General features: G+C 41.9%; 1 protein-coding gene across 1 annotated transcript; it reads right to left on the bottom strand.

Moving 5' to 3' along the window:
* Window positions 1-6,117: 6,117 nt before the first annotated feature.
* LOC311501155 (oxysterol-binding protein-related protein 3-like) lies at window positions 6,118-17,928 on the bottom strand. The gene is made up of 21 exons (XM_084562837.1): window positions 17,857-17,928; window positions 17,365-17,481; window positions 16,589-16,642; window positions 16,386-16,499; window positions 16,092-16,244; window positions 15,912-16,002; window positions 15,643-15,746; window positions 15,306-15,395; window positions 15,047-15,206; window positions 14,761-14,885; window positions 14,543-14,668; window positions 13,149-13,242; window positions 12,214-12,449; window positions 11,420-11,557; window positions 10,336-10,399; window positions 9,880-9,958; window positions 9,605-9,749; window positions 8,465-8,609; window positions 8,225-8,351; window positions 7,172-7,294; window positions 6,118-6,872 (listed from the first exon to the last, which is right to left on the bottom strand). The coding sequence occupies exons 1-21, from the start codon at window positions 17,917-17,919 to the stop codon at window positions 6,776-6,778; spliced, it is 2,445 nt and encodes an 814-aa protein (XP_084418963.1). The 5' UTR covers window positions 17,920-17,928; the 3' UTR covers window positions 6,118-6,775.

Genomic DNA, 17,928 nt, shown 5'->3' with positions numbered 1-17,928 from the left:
TGAATCGGCCACCATGGTCATACTTAACTACTTCAGAGTTGTAAGTGGGAGCCCGCTAGGAAGAGTCTCCTACTGCCATTTAACACATAGCTCATTGCCAGTGCCTTCGGGGGGGCCGCTATTGGTCTGGGGCCCCAAGCATTTGCCTGTCTGACCTGTTAACAAGCGCCCCATGTTTAAGTTTACGTCTAGTAGTAATGTTTCATTCATTTTAAGGTTTCACTTTTAAGCTAATGTATCTGCGTGCATTACCAATTCAATTCAGTTCAATTCAATTTTACTTATATAGCGTCAATAACAATACAAATCGTCTCAAGACGCTTTACAAAACCCGGCCTGAAACCCCCAGAGCAAGCCTGAAGGTGACGGTGGCAAGGAAAAACTCCCTAATCATGTCCGTGTCATATTTAACCTTTGTCAATGTAGCCTACTTTTTCATGCTGAACATCACTGCAGCCTGTGTGGATCACGCAGAGAAGGACTAGAAACAAGACAAATAGATATGTTAAGTGATGTTTATGTTTTATTCATGAGGAATATACTTATTGCAGGTTGTTAGGTTATAGCCTACTGCATTAGTTTTGGCTATGCATATCTGATAATTGGAGGACTGAGTATAGAATGAACGCTACATTACCTTATACAATTTCTCCTTAAATACAAGAATACATTAATGATCATCATTTTAGTCATAATATTAATACAAATATTCACATTTTGGTTCCTTGATTGTCAGTTCACATTTAACTTTAATGACTAACATTTCAGTCTAGTCTAAATGTATGTCTGTTAATATTTCCCAATCTCAAACGGACACAAAGTCTCATCTCTCCTATGTCTAGTTTTGACTTCGGTGCCGGTTTGATAACCGTGTGGAGCTCCCGTTTGCCTCCTTAACACAACTCACGGCTAATTCATGAGATGGCTAACTGGCCAATTAACCACTTCAGCTAACATCAACGAACATATATAAATACTCAGAAGTCACAAACAGAAGTGGAGGACACACTTCTCTGAAGTTACAGCCAGGTGTTATTTGTGTTTAAAATGATTTAAAATGGATCAAAACCTCAAACACAGATGAGAGGTCGTCATTAGCTCAAGTGAGGACTAGCAGAGAGAGAGACCACAGGTAGCCGTTAGTCACTTTCGATGCACACGCGCGCACTTTTGCAAGCACACCGACACCGTGTGCTGCTGGCGCTCGTCGAGGGTATTTTCCCGCCAGCCCACTTCTTATGAGCAAGCGTCCAAGGTTGCGTGGCAGGGGCGATGCGCGTGCATGCGCAGTGCGGTATGTAAGATGCGCACATCGTCCAGAGGACCCATGACTCGGATTAAAATCAAATTAAAAGAAAAAGCAGTTTAAAGTTATGTTCTGACCACCAACACACACACACACACAGGCACAGACAGACGTTGGTGAGCTCGAGTAGAGATGACAAGTGCCCAGGAACAAATGTTAGCGACTCAGTTAAAGACTGACAACAAATGAATAAAGCTCTTACCTCAATTTAGCTTCAAATTTAGTCGACGACTTGCTTCCTACGATCAGAGATCCCTGCGCGTGCTGCTGTCACTCCAGGAATGCCGCCGATGATGTCATGCGTAAAAGGAGATCCCACACGCGGAGAAAACAGTCATCCGTGGTTGGTCGCCTTCTGTTCTTCTGTTTGACTGCAAAGACTGTTAGAGTGCGATGGAATTTAAAATGAAATCACTGACAGCAAGGGCTGCCGTCTTGTCGAGAGGTGGGAGAGGCACTGGCCAGTCTTCTTCGAGCTCTCAGTGGAGGCTGGTGCTTTCTCCTCCTCCTACTCACTGGAGTTAACCATAATCATATGAACACGCAGCTATTTGTATGTGCGCGCGTGTGAGTGTGTGTGTGTGTAAAAAGTGTAAACGTGTGTGTTTCCGGACAAGATCAGACTTGCCTGGTCGATTTATTTATTTTTTAGTCAGCAAATTTGGAGTGGAAAATTCTCTCTCTCTGTGTCTCTCCTTTTTTTTTTTTTTTTTTTTTTTTTAACTTATAAAGTTTTTACTGCTAGTATAGTATTTATATATATGCTGCATCATGGTTTCTAAGAATATGAATGGATATATGTCAGTTTAGGGTCAGCATTAAGCTCAAAAATAGGCATCTTTTAAAACTTTTATTTTAAAACTGTATTCTAAAGCCATATATTACTAACACCCAGAAATGCCACTGGCTTCTCTGGGCCCGAGCTCATCTGAGATGGACACACACAAAAATGTGCTGTGGTCTGGCAAGTCCACATATTAAATAGTTTTTGGAAATCATGGCTGTTATGTCCTCTGAGCTAAAGCATTAAGCTGAAAAAGAGACATCTTTTTAAACTTTCATTTTAAAACTGTATTCCTCTTCTGAAGTTGGTGGCATTCCCCTGAAAGCACACTGCACTCGGTGTAGGCGCTCTTGGTTTCTAGTATTATGTTGGTTCCGATTTAAGGGTAAGACACACACAGGGTTTCTAGGAACGCGTGCATTTGAGTGGGTGGGCGCATTGAGGGTCGTGACCTGCTTGTCAGAGCTGATAAGTCGCAACAGGCTGCCAGGGAGTTGTCACTCAGATGTTGAGATAGTCGTCCCACCACTGTAAAGTACTCACATGCACATTGTTATAGCAACAATTATAGCTTGTTGGAGGCTCCTGCACGCAGAGCAGTCATGAGGCTGCTGAAGGTCCCCTGACCACTGCAATAAAAACTGTTTTACAAAAGTAAAAATATTTTGACAAGACGCTCGTAAAACTGTGAGTATTAACATTTTAATGTTGTCACTGGCTGAGGTTTATTTAATTTTAATAGCTTAATATCTACATTGTAATACAAAACCTAATGCAAATAAAGACAAGATATGTTCAAAATGATAAACTTTATTTATTTATTTATTATTTTTTTGCAAATATTCACTCATTTTGAATTTGATGCCTGCAACATTTTCCAAATAAGCTTGGACAGGGGAAACAAAAGACTGGGAAAGATGAGAAATGCTCCAAAACACCTGTTTGGAACATTCCACACATGAACAGGTGAACTGGAAACAGGTGAGTGTCACGACTGGGTATCAAAGGAGCATCCCTGGAAGGTTCAGTCCTTCACAAGCAAGGATGGGGCGAGGTTCACCACTCCGTGAAAGGATATTACCAGGTGGGCTCAGGAACACTTCAGAAAGCCATTGTCTCATCTGAGATGGACTCACACAAAGTGGAAAAGTGTGCTGTGGTCTGACAAGTCCACATATTAAATAGTTTCTGGAAATCATGGCCATCATGTTCAAAAGCCAGCAACTGGCTGATGTGAAGGCACCCTGAATGCTGCACGGTATCCATGCAGCATCCCTGCTTATTTCGGCAAGACAATGCCCAGGCACATTCTGCACATGTTACTACACTGTGGTTTTGTACTAAAAGGGTGGGGGTACTAGACTGACCTGACTTCAGTCCAGACATGCCCCCCATTGAAAATGAGTGTAGCATTATGAAGACCAAAATACGATGACGGAGACCCCGGACTGTTGAGCCGTCAGTCATACGTGAAGCCAGAAACGAGAAAGAATGAAACCTGCAAAGCTTCAACAATTCTCAGTTCCCAAATGCTTACTGAGTATTGTTACAAGGAAAGGTGATGCAACACGGTGAACTTGCCCCTGTCCCAGCTTTTCTGGACTGTGTCACAGGCAGTAAATTCAAAATGAGCGAATACTTGCAACAAAACAATAAAGTGTCAGTTTAAAGAATGTATATCCTGTCTTGGTAGTGTATTCAATTCGACTAATGTTGACAGTAGAGCAGTTTATCTGGACATGCTGATGTGGGCAGTTTGTATCAGAGCATACAACTCATTTCAATCATGGTTGTGTGTGTTTTTTTATGTACGAGGTATTTTCTTTTTTTTTGCTTTAAGTAAAACAAAGAGGGCAGTCACATTTGGGGTAATCTACTTGTCTTTGAGAGAACCAGCTTGTAAAATTAGGACTCCACCAAACACAAATAAAAACACAGAGACACAGAGGAAAACATCTCCAGTACCTCAACTCTTCAGGACAAGCAGAGAATATGGATGTTGTCAAACCTGAATCTGGAACGACTAACGGAACTACCACACACACACCCATTTCATATTGCATTTCCTCTTTTCCCCAGGGGCAATAAAGATGTCCAGAAAGGGTGCCAAGTTAAACAACACCCTAACTTATCAGATCAACAGGAGCTAATCGGTGTGTGAGTGAATAAACCTTTCTTTCATGTGCACAGTTCCAAGTTAAATACATTTAACTGTCAAACTTGAGGGTCAGGCTCCGTCTAGTGTCGGATAAAAGCTGGAGTTCATCCTGACCTGCCCTGCTAAACCGCCTCAGGTCAGGGTACCAGGCCTTCTTTTCAATGTCAAGGCGGACGTTGATGTCGTAACTGCTGGCGGTCGGAGGTGACAGGACGACGAAAAGCCAGGAATGTTCCGGTGTTTCCACACATTTCTCAGCTTAGCTCGACTCACTTCCTCTCTGTATCTCCAGAATCGCAAAATGCACAACTCACACACATTTATTTAAGGTAGCCAGGACAGAAAGCATGATCACTTTGGTCTTCAGATGAGTCACAGTACAGGGAATGTGAGTATACACAGTGTGTCTCTTGTCGTCAGCCACCTCACCACCCACTGAAGTAGAACTGCTGTTTTTCTCACATTCAAATGTACCCCTGAAGTGGACCTCATGCTCTCAGAGAGGGTTCAGAAAAACCTCTAATCGTGATGAATGGAGAATCCCAGTCTTGTATAAACCCTGGATCTCAGATTTGAGGAAAACATATTTTTGGAATGAGTTACTCTCTGTTCTTTTCCGTTTTCTGAAATCTGCTTCTGCGGATGTGTGCAAAGCTCATATTACAAAATTACATTTTAGCGAAAATAAACATGTTACATCACTACAAAACATTTTAAAGGACGACACTGTAAAATCTCCACAAATGGGACTTCTTTAGAATGAATATTTTTCTTCATATTCCCGTGTAGTTAACTAGCATTGCTAGCCACAGTAGCTAGGAAACGCGTGGACTTATAATTAGCAAACCAGCAAAGTAAAATAAATTATGTGTTTTGTGGTATTTTTGTGGTAAGGTCAAACTGAACTCTGAGAATGCTGTAGAAGAAGAGGTATAAACTGGTAACTGGTTTTGGTGGTCGAAACTCTTCCTAGATGCAGAAAATTAGCATGAGCAAAAATTAAAGCAACTGTGATGCTTTTAAAAACAATGTAAAACTGACAGGGTTTCAGAGTCAAAGAGATTTACCTCCTGAGAATGTTCACGTGCATCTGCAGCTCCACTCGGATGAACGAGGAAGTGAGGTTCGTTTCATTGTGTAGCTGTCGGCCTGCAACTTTAATCACTGAAATGTCACGGCTCGGATTACATTGTTCTCGGTTGCAGCGGGCTGTGTTTGCAGCAAAGAAGCTCTGAAAGGAACACTATCCGCCACATGCTCAGCTCTGTCAGTGATAGCAACTAGCTGGTGAATATAGATTCAACTCTAATTTCTGATTGGACTTGACCAAATATGGAGGTAAAAGTAAAATAACAGAAAGGACGGAAACACAACTCCATATGGTGTTTCTCCGCAACTGTCAGACGTGTAACTAAGAAACTCTTTACTAATAAATTTGCCATGCCTCACCGCTGGTTTTTACAACTAGCCTCTTTTGATTGCAACTTAAAATGCGTTCATTATTTTCTACATCTTTTTTAATTTGCAAAGTGGCCGACAAATGAACAAAATACCATATTGCAAGATGAGGCAATAAGCTACCGCAGAACCTTAAACCTGATAATAATTTATGGATGGAGCCCTAAAGAGCAGTGCCTGTGGCAAATGGGAAGGAACACGAGGACATCTGGTCAAAACTAAATATAAACTGGCACAGGAAGAAGCTTTTAGGAAGAACCTGGTGACCAGCTGTGGAGGGAAGCACAAAATTGAGCGACCTGACCCTAACGCTACAATATCTTTCAAGTAGAATTATTTCACTTTTCAAATATTCATTCATTAGAAAAGATAGGAATGGAACACAAAGTGGGTCACTCCATACCATGGCCATCCATTGTACAGTTTATTATCTTCTTTCAACATGAGGTAATTATTGCGGTTTTCCATAAACTGTATCCACAGTCTCATGACAGTCACGTCTGAATATAGCAAAGCAGCATATTGGAAAAGGCGTAACTTCCTGTTCCATAGTACAATGTCTGCATTCTGTAGAATAATGTTACGTTAACACGATGGAGCAATACGTACAGACCTTTTACACAAGTTCAGTTCCAACTTTTTTTCTCTCCAGTGAAGATTTCTACTGACCTCATCGAAACATTTTTAACTTCTGATTAAAAGTGTTGTTGCATAACTGCTAAAGCAGTTTGTGGAGTGCAGCACGGCAATAAAAGGCACTTTGGTAAATGCTAAGATGCAAAAGAAACAACAGAAAACAGTGATATGCATGTTTAGTCTACACTGATACTGTGTAAATGACAGTTTTTAGAGGAGAAAATGTACAGAGGACCAGAATAAACAACATAAACAAAATCAGCATTAGTTCTACAGGCCCTGCTCAGCCCTGAAAGAGGAAGCAGAAGTCCATATGGATTTGGGTTGCCATGACATGGGGCAATTCATGATCACCGAGTCAGGGCACTAAGAGTTCAGGAGTCCAGTTTTATACTTCCCTCTCTGTGATAAGTCGGAGTGGAGATGTTAAAGGTCACCACAACACAGGGAAATCCAGTTTGCTGAAGCCGGGGTCTCTGCGCAGCTCCCAGTATGAGTTGTTGCTCACCCACGTGTCGTCCTTTGACTTCCTGTCCATACAAATGAAATCCTTTATTTAATATAATCTTCAACGATGCTTCAGTCGTATTTTAAGTGAAACATGTCAAATGTCCAGCATATTAAATTACAAACAAATAATTATGTATATTGTTGTTGTGATAATCCCAGCAGTTATTTTAACAATCCACATTATCTAACATATCACACAGTGGCTGCTCTGGATGTGATCGCTGATCATGTGACAAGGCAATTATGTGGAAAAACATGTGGACACCAAGTCTGATTGTGCACAAAGACTATATGCTTCCAAACAAGTTAAGTAGCGTACTTGAAAAAGCGTGGTTGGTGTATCATGTTGTTGTCCTGCAGCACTTTTCTCCTCTCCCTCTGGAGCTGCTCTATCCTCTGCTTCTGCTCCTCGGCTCCTTCGATGTTGCCCTCCTCCAGCAGCCTGGAAGAAGGATGCAGAAAGTACATCAGGATAAATCAGTAAGAATTTGGTTAGAGTGTCAGCTACGTTCAGCCACTTTGTGTGTTCAAATATAACGTAAAAATAAATAAAGATGAACATTTGTCTTACTGTTTGTTTTGGAGGTGCAACAGATAAATGATTTAGACTAACAATTTTTTCAATGGCACGCGATCTACCCGCACTACCTTCGCGATCTACCGGTCGATCGCGATCAATGTAATGGGCACCCCTGTTACAGCCCGTCCGAGCGGTTCATGCCAGGCTCGAATCAAACCCACCACTGATGATGAATGTCATCAAAACACGCTTTTTTTTTCTCAAAAGACGCAGGTGTCAAAGCTGTGTTAACAGGAAAGAGGCAGACTAGAAAACCGCAAAACCAACTGGGGCAGTGCGGGCGGGGCCTCAAGGCCACCGTGGCCTTAGGGCAGATATTTTTTTTCAAGGGCACAAGGCCGTAATGCGAGGGCACGGGGGCCATGGCCCTTGTGGCCCTCGTGAAATTCCTGCCCTGCTTATGACTGATACACAAGCGTGAGGAATATATTGGTTGAACTCGGGGGTTCAAAATGTGTAAAGGGAAGGCTATCGATATGAGAGAAAGCCGATATTCCTGTGAGTTCATTGTCCTGGATCTAAACCCCCATAGACTGTTGCCATGGTTATGTTCATATCTCTGACTTGTACTGCTTCACAGTACATGGGCTAGACCAGACCTGGCATTAGAAAATCATGTTTGTTTGGGACCAAATGGTCAGACTTGGCAGCTTTAAATTCATTTAGCCCGTAGGTTGGTCTGTGAGAACCAACCATCAGTGTTGATATTATTATCAGCATTAACCATAAATTACAAAAGAAAGGCAAAGATTGTGAGCAGATGGTTGTTTTATGTGTGTACTCAGGAACTACCTCTGGTCCGGCCTGAAGCGTGTGTCTGTGGGGGGTAGCAGAGGTCTTAAGGTGGAGTCCAGTTCATTCAACTCCACTGCAAACTGGGTGAAGCCATAGTACTGCTCTTGGTCGCCTGGCATGGGGTCTAGATGGAGACACGTGTGGGAACAAACAGATGTTATGTCATGTTAAGGTCAGCTTTGCCGTTTGACTACAGCAACCCTTTATAACTGACATTTCCAGAAACCAATCACTCACTTGCTCTCCAAATACATGTAGCAGAAGGAGGGTCTCCTTGAAACACTGACTCGTGCCATTTTCCAAAAAAGGAGTGTACCACTTTTCCATTCGAATCTGTAATAACGCCCTCTATCTCATTAACCGTAGAGCTCCATGATCTTGCCTAAAAAGAAAAAAGGGGAACCATTTGAATGTGTATGAACAGAAGAAATATATTACACAGACATTGTTTGTATAATATAAACTATTACATATGTAACATTTGAAAAATAGAAAAGAGATAACTGCTACCAAGTTTTCCATGCCTATGTTTAAGGTACAGTTCAGTTTCGTTAATTTAGTGTTGTTCATCAGTTTGTGTTATTGTGACCTTGGTGTGTTAAAGCGTCAGCACAGATCAATATTAATGAGAAAACACTGAAATAATTCAGTGGTGGACCACAACTGTGGTTAGTGTGTGTTCTGTGGTGTAAAATTATATTGGTCAGTTCCGTCTGAGAGAACGAGTTCAGTTCCCTCTTGGCTGTTTGATGTCCCAATACCGTCTACTGTAATATAGACTGGCTATGGATAAGTTGCTCATACGACCCCACTACAAAGAAACCATCACTTTATCCATCCGTCCTTCATCTATTAATGCTTATCATTAGAGGGTCAGAGGGGGTCTGGAACCTATCCCAGCTGTCATTGCACCCTGTACAGCACAGGCCACGAGTCCATCACAAGACTTTAATATTATGAAAATCAGTTCTTCCTTTGTCCAGTAGAGGGAGCTGCTTTTCTTTATAGCAGTACTGGTAGACATAGGAGTTGCCTTGGATTAAATAAAATTGCAGTAATCTTTGAACAAGGGGGACATGTTGTTTACACTCTACTGAGAGGATGACAACGCTAAAATCACATGCCGAAATCCAACAAACCGTGTTAATTGCAAGACTCTGACAGAGGTTCATGTGAATGTGACAAATCAATACATACTGAGATAGGAGGAACAAAGAGTTTGTTTTGGACAATTATGTACAGTTTGTCTGAGCGCTCAGGAATTTTATCTGGATTGTTAAATATTTTTTTACCTCTCTGAATCAATGGAATAGGAATAGAGATCTGCTACTTTCATCCACAGCTGGAGCTGAGGCAGAGATCTGAGTGTTTCCTAACCTTGATAAATGTTACTTTACACTGGCAGGCGTCACTGTTTATATTTTTGATGGCCATCTCTCCGTAGTGTTCGATCCAGCGCTGGCCGCTCAGGATGTTATGGATGCAGGATGTCACTTTGTTCCATTCGTAGTGGTCCCCAAACCTGGAAGCATCACACACACACACAGTTTAGCTTACACTCTGCACATTGACGTGGACACTTGTATTGAATATACACACTCATGGACAGCACATACAAACACACACCCACACAGAGTAAGTAAAGGACCTACGCAGGTAGTGTGACATGTGTGGTTCCCATGGGAACTATTTCCATGGATTTCCCCCAGAATTTATTTTTCCACCGAACATCTAAAAAAGAAACGATCACAAAACAAAAGGTGAGTGCTTGTGACAATGGAAACCGCTGTATTATCTTAATGTAGTTTGTGTATCTGGTCCCTTCAGTGAAAAATAGAGCAGCTTCTTCATTTATGTGCACAGATGGAAATGCAAACAGGGCAACAGTCTGCATTTTCTTTGACTACCAATGCCTCAGTTGTTTTTGAGCATTTAACTATCTCACAGTGGAAAGCTACAAAGTGATCATAAGGCCACTTTTCACCTACAACATGTAGCAAATTCTCAGGAAAAAAAAAAGGTGTGGCAGCATGATGCAATCTACAAGCCCAGTCAAACAGAGAGGAGATGGGGTGTTTATTCCAAACATCTCTCTCTCTTGTACTCACCTTGCCAAAAGCTAAAGTTCCTTGAATCCGAGTGACATGCTGACACAGGTGGGTGATGACTCACCTGGGAAGTGGAGAGAAGAAGTAATCAGGGTCTTAGTCAAAACATTTTCGGTGTATTCATTAATCAGTTACTTGAAAAGTGACATGTAAGTCTGTACCAGCTATAATACCACTGAGTCATTTATTTTGAGGGATCCATATAATTACTGTAGACAGACCACGACTTCACGAGGTTTGCTTCTGGACTGCTTTTTTTTTTTTTTAAAGAATTATGTAATGTATATATGCAACTCCAACTTTAAATGTGACACTTAGATTATGTTAGAGGTACCAGTTAAAACCTTGTAAACTGAAAGAACAGGGCCCTTTTCCTGTTCTGCGTTCACTCACTTACTAGTTCATTTGTGTCTATCATCAGTGAACTGTCCTGCACTGTGTTTCAGCTTCACGGAGGTTATGGTATTTGGCATTCATTCAAAATAACTGAGAGAGCTGTTAATTCAATTGCGTTTTCATTTTGAAGGATGTAGTTGGTGGTGGTGTTAAACACAATATAATTTATTTAGGCTTGTCCACTTTGGTTGGAGTTGGCAGGTTGTCAGAATAATAAAAACATGTGTCAGCACATCGCAATGCAATTCAATAGTACAACAAACCACAGCCTCCAAAATGAAAACGCAAGTGAATCAACAGCTATCTAATTTTTTTCCTGTTACTGCGTAAACATCATTATTTAACAGTAATGAAGGCTGCATTAGAGCAGGACGGTTACATTATAATGCATTAGTTTTAACTTGTGTACCTAATGAACTGGCAAGTGAGTGTAGATAGAACAGGAAGAGGGCGCTGTTCTTCCAATTCACAAGGTTCTTCCTAGATTTTATGCAATTAACTTAATTACAGAGAGATAATGTATTCAACACTTTACTGAGCAAGAAAGTGACTCAAAAATCTGTTAAATCTCTTTACATATTATGTTTCTCGGTTACAGGTTTTCATTTAGTAAACTGAAAAGTGGTCTGTTCTGTGTAGAGAATTTACGCTAACTCAGTGAATCATGTGTAAGCTGTGTGACCTCTACCTGTTCAGCTATAAACCTGTAGCCCTTGTCAGGTCTGTCACACTCGTACGTCTCTCCCAGGACTGGGTTAAAGGGTTTGCTGCCTGCTCGGTGGAAGGTGGACGCATAGGCAGATATTGCAAATGTAGCAACGTACACCTGCATAGAAGAGGATGAAGAGGATGATAAACAGCTGCCCTGCGTCTTCACATGAACTGTCAGATTGTTATTCTAGAAATGCATTTGCATTCAAATTACCGATGTGTGTCTGATTGGGTGCTATGACACTCTGTGTTCATGTCAGTATCGGACTGTAAACTGTGTCTAGGAGTGTGAAGGTAATATTGTGTGTAGGCATGTGTTTCAGATACCAGCTGTGTTTAAATCAGCGTATGGGCTGTGCGGCTTTTCATACTTGACACCATTTAGGTGTGGGCAAATTTGAATTTGTGTTAAAGAATATTATTCCTCAGTATGTAGGTGGTATTGAGCTCACTGTTTATTGTGTCCGTGTAGCCAGAGTGTCCACCACTTATATATGTGCATTTCTGCTTTTCTGATGTCTGAATCTAAGTATGTGAGGGTTAATTAACCTCACTGTCAGGAGACTTGAACTCACACCTTCGAAATTCATTAGTATGCGTTCCTCTGAGCTTAATTTGTTCATAAGCACATGTGTAAAAAATATCTGTGTGTGCTTGGGAGTACGTCACTTATTTTAGTACAATTAAAGCACATTAACGAGACTCTATCCTGCTTGTGCAGGTTTTATGCAGATTTCTATATGCAGAATGATCAAATTTAGTTTTATTCACCATGCGCTGGTAAGGGTCTTGAGTCTGGTTAGCGGTGTCCAGCAGGTCGCTGTACTCCAGCTCCTCACACAGCCTCTGCAGGGTGTTCAGTGGCTCATTGAGCTGCACTGGCATGGCCACCTTGGACAGGTCCTTGCCGATGTTGTTTCTCAGGATGTTCCACAGGCTCACGCTGCTGGTGGGACTGGGAGAGGGCAGCGTGGAGCGTCGACGAGCCAGGGTCACCACGCTGCTAACTGTAGGAGACACATGTGGTGAGGCAAGAGCAGGATATGTAAAGAGTAGGGACAAATGAGACAGAGCAGAAATGGAAGAGAGGCACTTTCTTGAATTGCTCAAAAGACCGATACGGTGAAGTCCCAATGTACTGAGATTATTTGAATGGAGATAAAAATACATTGTAGCTTCAGAGGTGGCATTTGTTCCACCCAGTGTGAAGAAACTCCAGTAGATCTGTTTACTGACTGCACTGGTGTGTCTTTGGGACATTCTAGTTGTTTAATTTAGATAAACAAATGTATATAAACAAACAGTTTCACGTCACTAAATCTTTTTAAATCTACCTGGAAGCAAAGGCTTCTGCGATCAAGCCACCACCATCTGCAGCAGTGAATTAATGATGCCTGATCACAGATGCTTTGACGCATATGGTGTGATGAACCATCGCAATGAGTTTGTAAACATGTCTGGAAGTTGGCGCTGGTCATGATCGACACATTCACTGAGAAAATTAGTAATTTCCCCGACTCCAGACATTTATAGTTTATATGACGTTGACACTTCCTGAAAAATACCCACACAAAGACGCTGAATCAGAAAGTCCCTGTCTTTCTTTGAATGAATGCGGTTTATTTATGTCCCTTTCTGTCCATTGTCGGTGTAAAGTATGACTTCACACGCACTGAGACACACAACTTGTTTTTTGTATCATGTACCGGAGTTGTGTCTCTCACTGCCTCCCCCGTTGCTGTAGGTATCCATGGAGACACTGTCACTGACATCACTGATATACGAGTCATCGTCGGACACCTGGAGACAGAAAATCGATGATAAAAGGTCAGTGAGCCTCCAGAATATAGTACCAAAAGGACAATAACACACTCATCAAATCCTTGCATCATGGGGACAGAACAGAAAAGCAATAATTTTGAGGAAAAGATTATGTTCATGACATAAGTTCCACCTAATTTACTTTATGTAGGCAATAATGGAAAGAATTAGTTGGCTCTAGATATCACTTGAGAGTTTGCTGCTTTCCTCTATTTAATCTAATCTTTTATATATATATATATATTTTAATATGTATTTTATGTTTTGAGAAAATAAGTAGTCTGAAAGTGTCACTTTGCACTTTGGAAAAGTGATTAACTTCTATCTTCCTCAAATGCTAACACAGTGTCTATATAGACAGCATTTCAAGTTTTTGCATCAACTGCGTCACAGTCTGACAGAATAAAAGAGTATAATGAATAACGTTTAAAGTATACCGGCATTTGTTACTTGCCGTTTATAAACGCAGCATCAAAACTGCTCATCCTCCACAGCTCATCGAGAAAGAGAGAAAGAGAGAGAGAAGTATTGTTCCAGTGAGATGGAAAGTGAATGAAGAGAGGGAGCGGCGTTGGCGAGAACAAAGCAGTGAGTCAGACAAATAAAACCTTATTTTCTGATTGTTTCATGGCGGTTACATTCTAAAGCACAACTAAACACGCCCACACCTCCTCGCAACCGTGCAAGAAGGTGCTGTATTGCTGGATTTTCTGTGAATGCAGCCAAAAGGCACGCTTCAAACAGACACGTAGACCTTCAGGAAAGAGACGGAGAGAAAAAAATAATAATAATAATAAAAAAAATACAATCAGAGGTCACATACTCTGCAGATACACTGCCACTGACCTCCAGTGGGTCATAGGTGACAACTGACACTTTTGTATGAGTCTATATGTTGTTTTTTGAGAAAGATCCTGCTTGTTTTACCTTCAATCAATATAGCCGTTTACACTGTGGGGGTTTGTACTCAAGTGTCATGCATTTCTAGAGGGAGGTGAAGCTATTTTAAGGTTTCAGGTCTATTTTTTCTCCATTTTACAAGCGTAACTACAGCCACTCTGTTGGACTTGGGTGACCTACAGTATGCGCAATACGTGACCTGAATGCTTCCTGTGAAGACACACAGACAGAGCACTTGCTGCTGCTGCTGCTAAATGTGTTGCTCCTGCTGTAATTTCTGTGTAAACACTGTGTTATGGATTACTCGGAGTGTATCATTAACTATTATTGATTTTGAACATAGAGGAGGAAAAAAATAAGATGATAACAGATGTCTGACCTCAGACGAAGAAGAGGAGAGAAGGTACTCCTGAGCATCAAAGAACTCCGATATGGACTCTGGAATAGATGCTTTGCTCTCATTGGACACCTGGTGGACCAAGGAGTGGGAGGCGCTTGCACATTCCTGGTTGGTTAGTAAGATGAGAGAAATTAGACCTGTGGTGATAAACGGTGGACATTTGTGGAATAATAATGCAGGACCACAGAGTCACTCACCGAGGCATAGGCAGTCTTCAGGCCCATGACCTGAGCTGGCTGGGGGGCCTGCAGGTCGATGTTGTGCCTCAGCCGGTCTCTCTCTGCTGCCAGGGAACTAAATGCTGATTTCAGTGTGACGTGTACTAGAGAGAAGCAAAGGCCAGAGACAAGTAACATGGAGACATGAAGTACTGAGTTGTCATGGAAACTATCTTACAATATGGAAGCAAACACCAAAATGTGTAATTTTCCATCGAAAGTAGATGCATCTCTTGGGCAAATCGACACCAAGGCAGGGACTCACTGTTGTTGGCCAGTCGGCAGAAGTCCTCTTGTAGACGGGACGCATCCGTAGGCGAGTCTGGGGATTCAGGACAGGCCTCCTGGGTGTTTGTCTCAGTGGTTGAGAGGTTGGGATTGGAGGCATGAAGGCGAGGGGATGTGGAGGAGATACAGCTTGGAACCTGGTGTACAAACGCAGTAAAAGATTATCCCTTCATTCCAAGTATTAAATGAACATGCATTTAATAACCAGCAGTAATAACAATAAGCTTAACATGTACCTGTAGTGTAGTTTTGGTTTCTTTGCCGTTGTTTTTTGATCGCCACCTCCTTGGCCTCTTCTCCTTTTTGGGAATGTCATAAGTAGATGCCTGTGGTACCATATGAGACAGATATATGAGGGGTAATAATGAAACGAACTCCATCCTTCCTAAGCGAATTCCATGATTAAGATAATTGTTTTATTTCTTAATCCCAGGGCACATCAACCGCTTTTCTGTTACGCCCATAAAGTTGGGACATAGACTTCCATTACATGTTACTGCAAATAGCTTTAAAGATAAAGAACACCTTCACATTTTACACTATGGCTAACGTGATCTGTGTGCCTGTCCTTACTTGTAGTGCACTGATGGCTGGAGCCGAGTATGTGCGGTGGAGGACCTCCATGCTTTTCAACAGCAGGTTGAGTTCCAGCAGATATGATTCACATTCCTCCAGGTCTAAGTGAAAGAGAGATTACTATTAGATAAAAGCTTAGGAGCATGAGGGCACAGTGATAATAGATAAAACAGAAAATGAACGATTTCAACTGAAAGGAAGCAGCTGAGATGCAACAGCGACACGTCAGCCAAGAGAAGCGGACAGAAATAGAAAAAACAACAAACCTTTGGAGCACTTGTCCATGTCCTCTGAGGAGTGGAGCCAGGAGCTGACCTTAGCCTGGTGGACTGACGCCTGCTTGGTGAGACTAGACCTCTGTTTGAGATTAGAAAGGGTGATATCAGTAATCTCACATCCTTACGGCAACAGTGAAGAGATTTCGAAAGACCTGCAGGACAACTTACTTTCCTAAGGGAATCATTAAGAGAAGGGGAAGACACGGTATGGGGGTGGAAGAGATGCCTCTCATGAGGATACATAGCAATTTCGTTCTGCCGAAACACACGGTGATGACGCAGCTTTGACACCCACTCCTCAAACAGCTCCGGAGTCTTCACCTGGGTGCCACAAAGTCAAATTATGAGCAATAACTTGGTGAAAACTCCTGTGCATGTCTCTGTGTGGAACAGACGCAGGAAATGAAAGAGAAAGTCCGCAGATGCTGAGGAATTCAACTATCCCTGAGCCTCGAGAGTTACCTTTAGGTGATAGATGTTGTCCTCTGTGTCCAGGTCGATGCACATGGCTTTCTTCTTGATTGACATAACAGAGAGGCCAACATCTATGCAGCCGTGAAGCTTCCCCTTCTTCAGCTGTGCAAAAACAATTTGTTTGCAGTTAGCATTTAGTTTGTGTGCGTGTGGAAGAATGATGGACAGATGATGCTCAAGGTGATACCTACATCAGCTCCACGCTTTGCATACTTCAAGATCCCTTTCTCCAACATAAAGTATCTCTAAGTAGAAAATAACAAATGGAATCAACAGTCTTTCATAGAAGAAACAATGTCAGTGCACATATTGGTACACAAGTGTTATAAACCCATGAAGACTGTATGCAAATGCTGCGAAAATTTCACTTGACCCTGTCATTCACATTTTACAACAGAAATAAGGGAACAGTTGTATTATGGAAATTGTCTGTGTACATATATAACCATGGTTTACAAGCACACTAAGGTTTGACTATAAAACGCTGTGCGCTGACAAGGTGCTCTGGCAGAACTCGAGGCCTCTTATCAGTTAAAATATGGACTACTAAAGCGGCAGTTCCATCATGTTGCAAGGCACACTCAGAGAAGGGGGGGGGGGGGGGGGGCATGAGTCAGGATTACGGTACAATCAGCTGGGAATAAAAACAATGGAAAGAAGGAAATACTGAGAACTATTAACGGCAGCAGTGAGGAGGAAATGCGGAAATAGACTGAGGTATTAAAAGATAGCAGGTCACACCTCTAGGTAGACATTTAGGGAAGACTTAAAATAATCCTGGTTCTATCTTAATTACAAGAAAGAATAACCAAACCTAAGGTGATGTGTTCCGCTCTGATAACACAACGCGGAAAAATGTCCCAAATAAAGTTCAAAGTGACAGAAGTTTTTGAGTGATGTTCCGTAACAAGACGTGTCTCACTGCTGTTGCTGTCTGGGGCTTTAAGAGGGTCACTGAGGTGCTCACCTTATGCCATCCCTTCATGGGCCACTTCCTCCTCTTGAGCAGCAAGCCTTCCTGTCTGGCAGGCTCCTGCATGCTGGCAGGAACCCCCCTGAGCCCCTCCACGATCTCCCAGCTATCCTGAAAGGGGACACAGGAGCAATACAGCATGAGGCTCTCTTGAAGTAACAGAAGTATGCACGCAACACATCACTGTCCTCAGAGATACAGTTTAAGCGCAATACTGTTGTAAATACAAGTCTTTGTTAAAAAAAAAAAAAAAGATTTTATTGGGCTTGTGGCATCTCACATTGTTAAATAAGCGTGGTTTTGAAATTCTTGGAAGGCTTAATGTTCGTTCATACATAACAACAGTGAATAATTTAAGTATTTTAAACAACTAGACAACAAATGCACACACACACATGCACAAGCTCAGTAATATTTGACCTACTTCACAGCCTTCTGGATAACTCGGCGCACTGTAATTCACCAAATCAACCCGTGGATAAATACCTGGTTGCTGTCGTGTTTAGACGACCCGCTGCTGTCACTGTGAGTGGGGGACGGTGATGTCATCTTCCTGCG

This window comes from Chelon labrosus (genome assembly GCF_963514085.1).
Source record: "Chelon labrosus genome assembly, chromosome: 16".
Taxonomy (NCBI): domain Eukaryota; kingdom Metazoa; phylum Chordata; class Actinopteri; order Mugiliformes; family Mugilidae; genus Chelon; species Chelon labrosus.
Note: the sequence above shows the minus strand (reverse complement) of the source record. Positions and strands in the feature narration are given on the sequence as shown.

What these genes read in the sequence shown, in the direction of transcription:
- LOC311501155 (XM_084562837.1), bottom strand. Translation starts at nt 17,919, where the DNA reads ATGACATCACCGTCCCCCACTCACAGTGACAGCAGCGGGTCGTCTAAA. An exon ending in AAACCAAAACTACACTACAG is followed by an intron (nt 15,207 to 15,305) that starts GTACATGTTAAG and finishes TTTGTACACCAG; the next exon opens with GTTCCAAGCTGTATCTCCTC. An exon ending in ACACATGTCACACTACCTGC is followed by an intron (nt 9,750 to 9,879) that starts GTAGGTCCTTTA and finishes TGATGCTTCCAG; the next exon opens with GTTTGGGGACCACTACGAAT.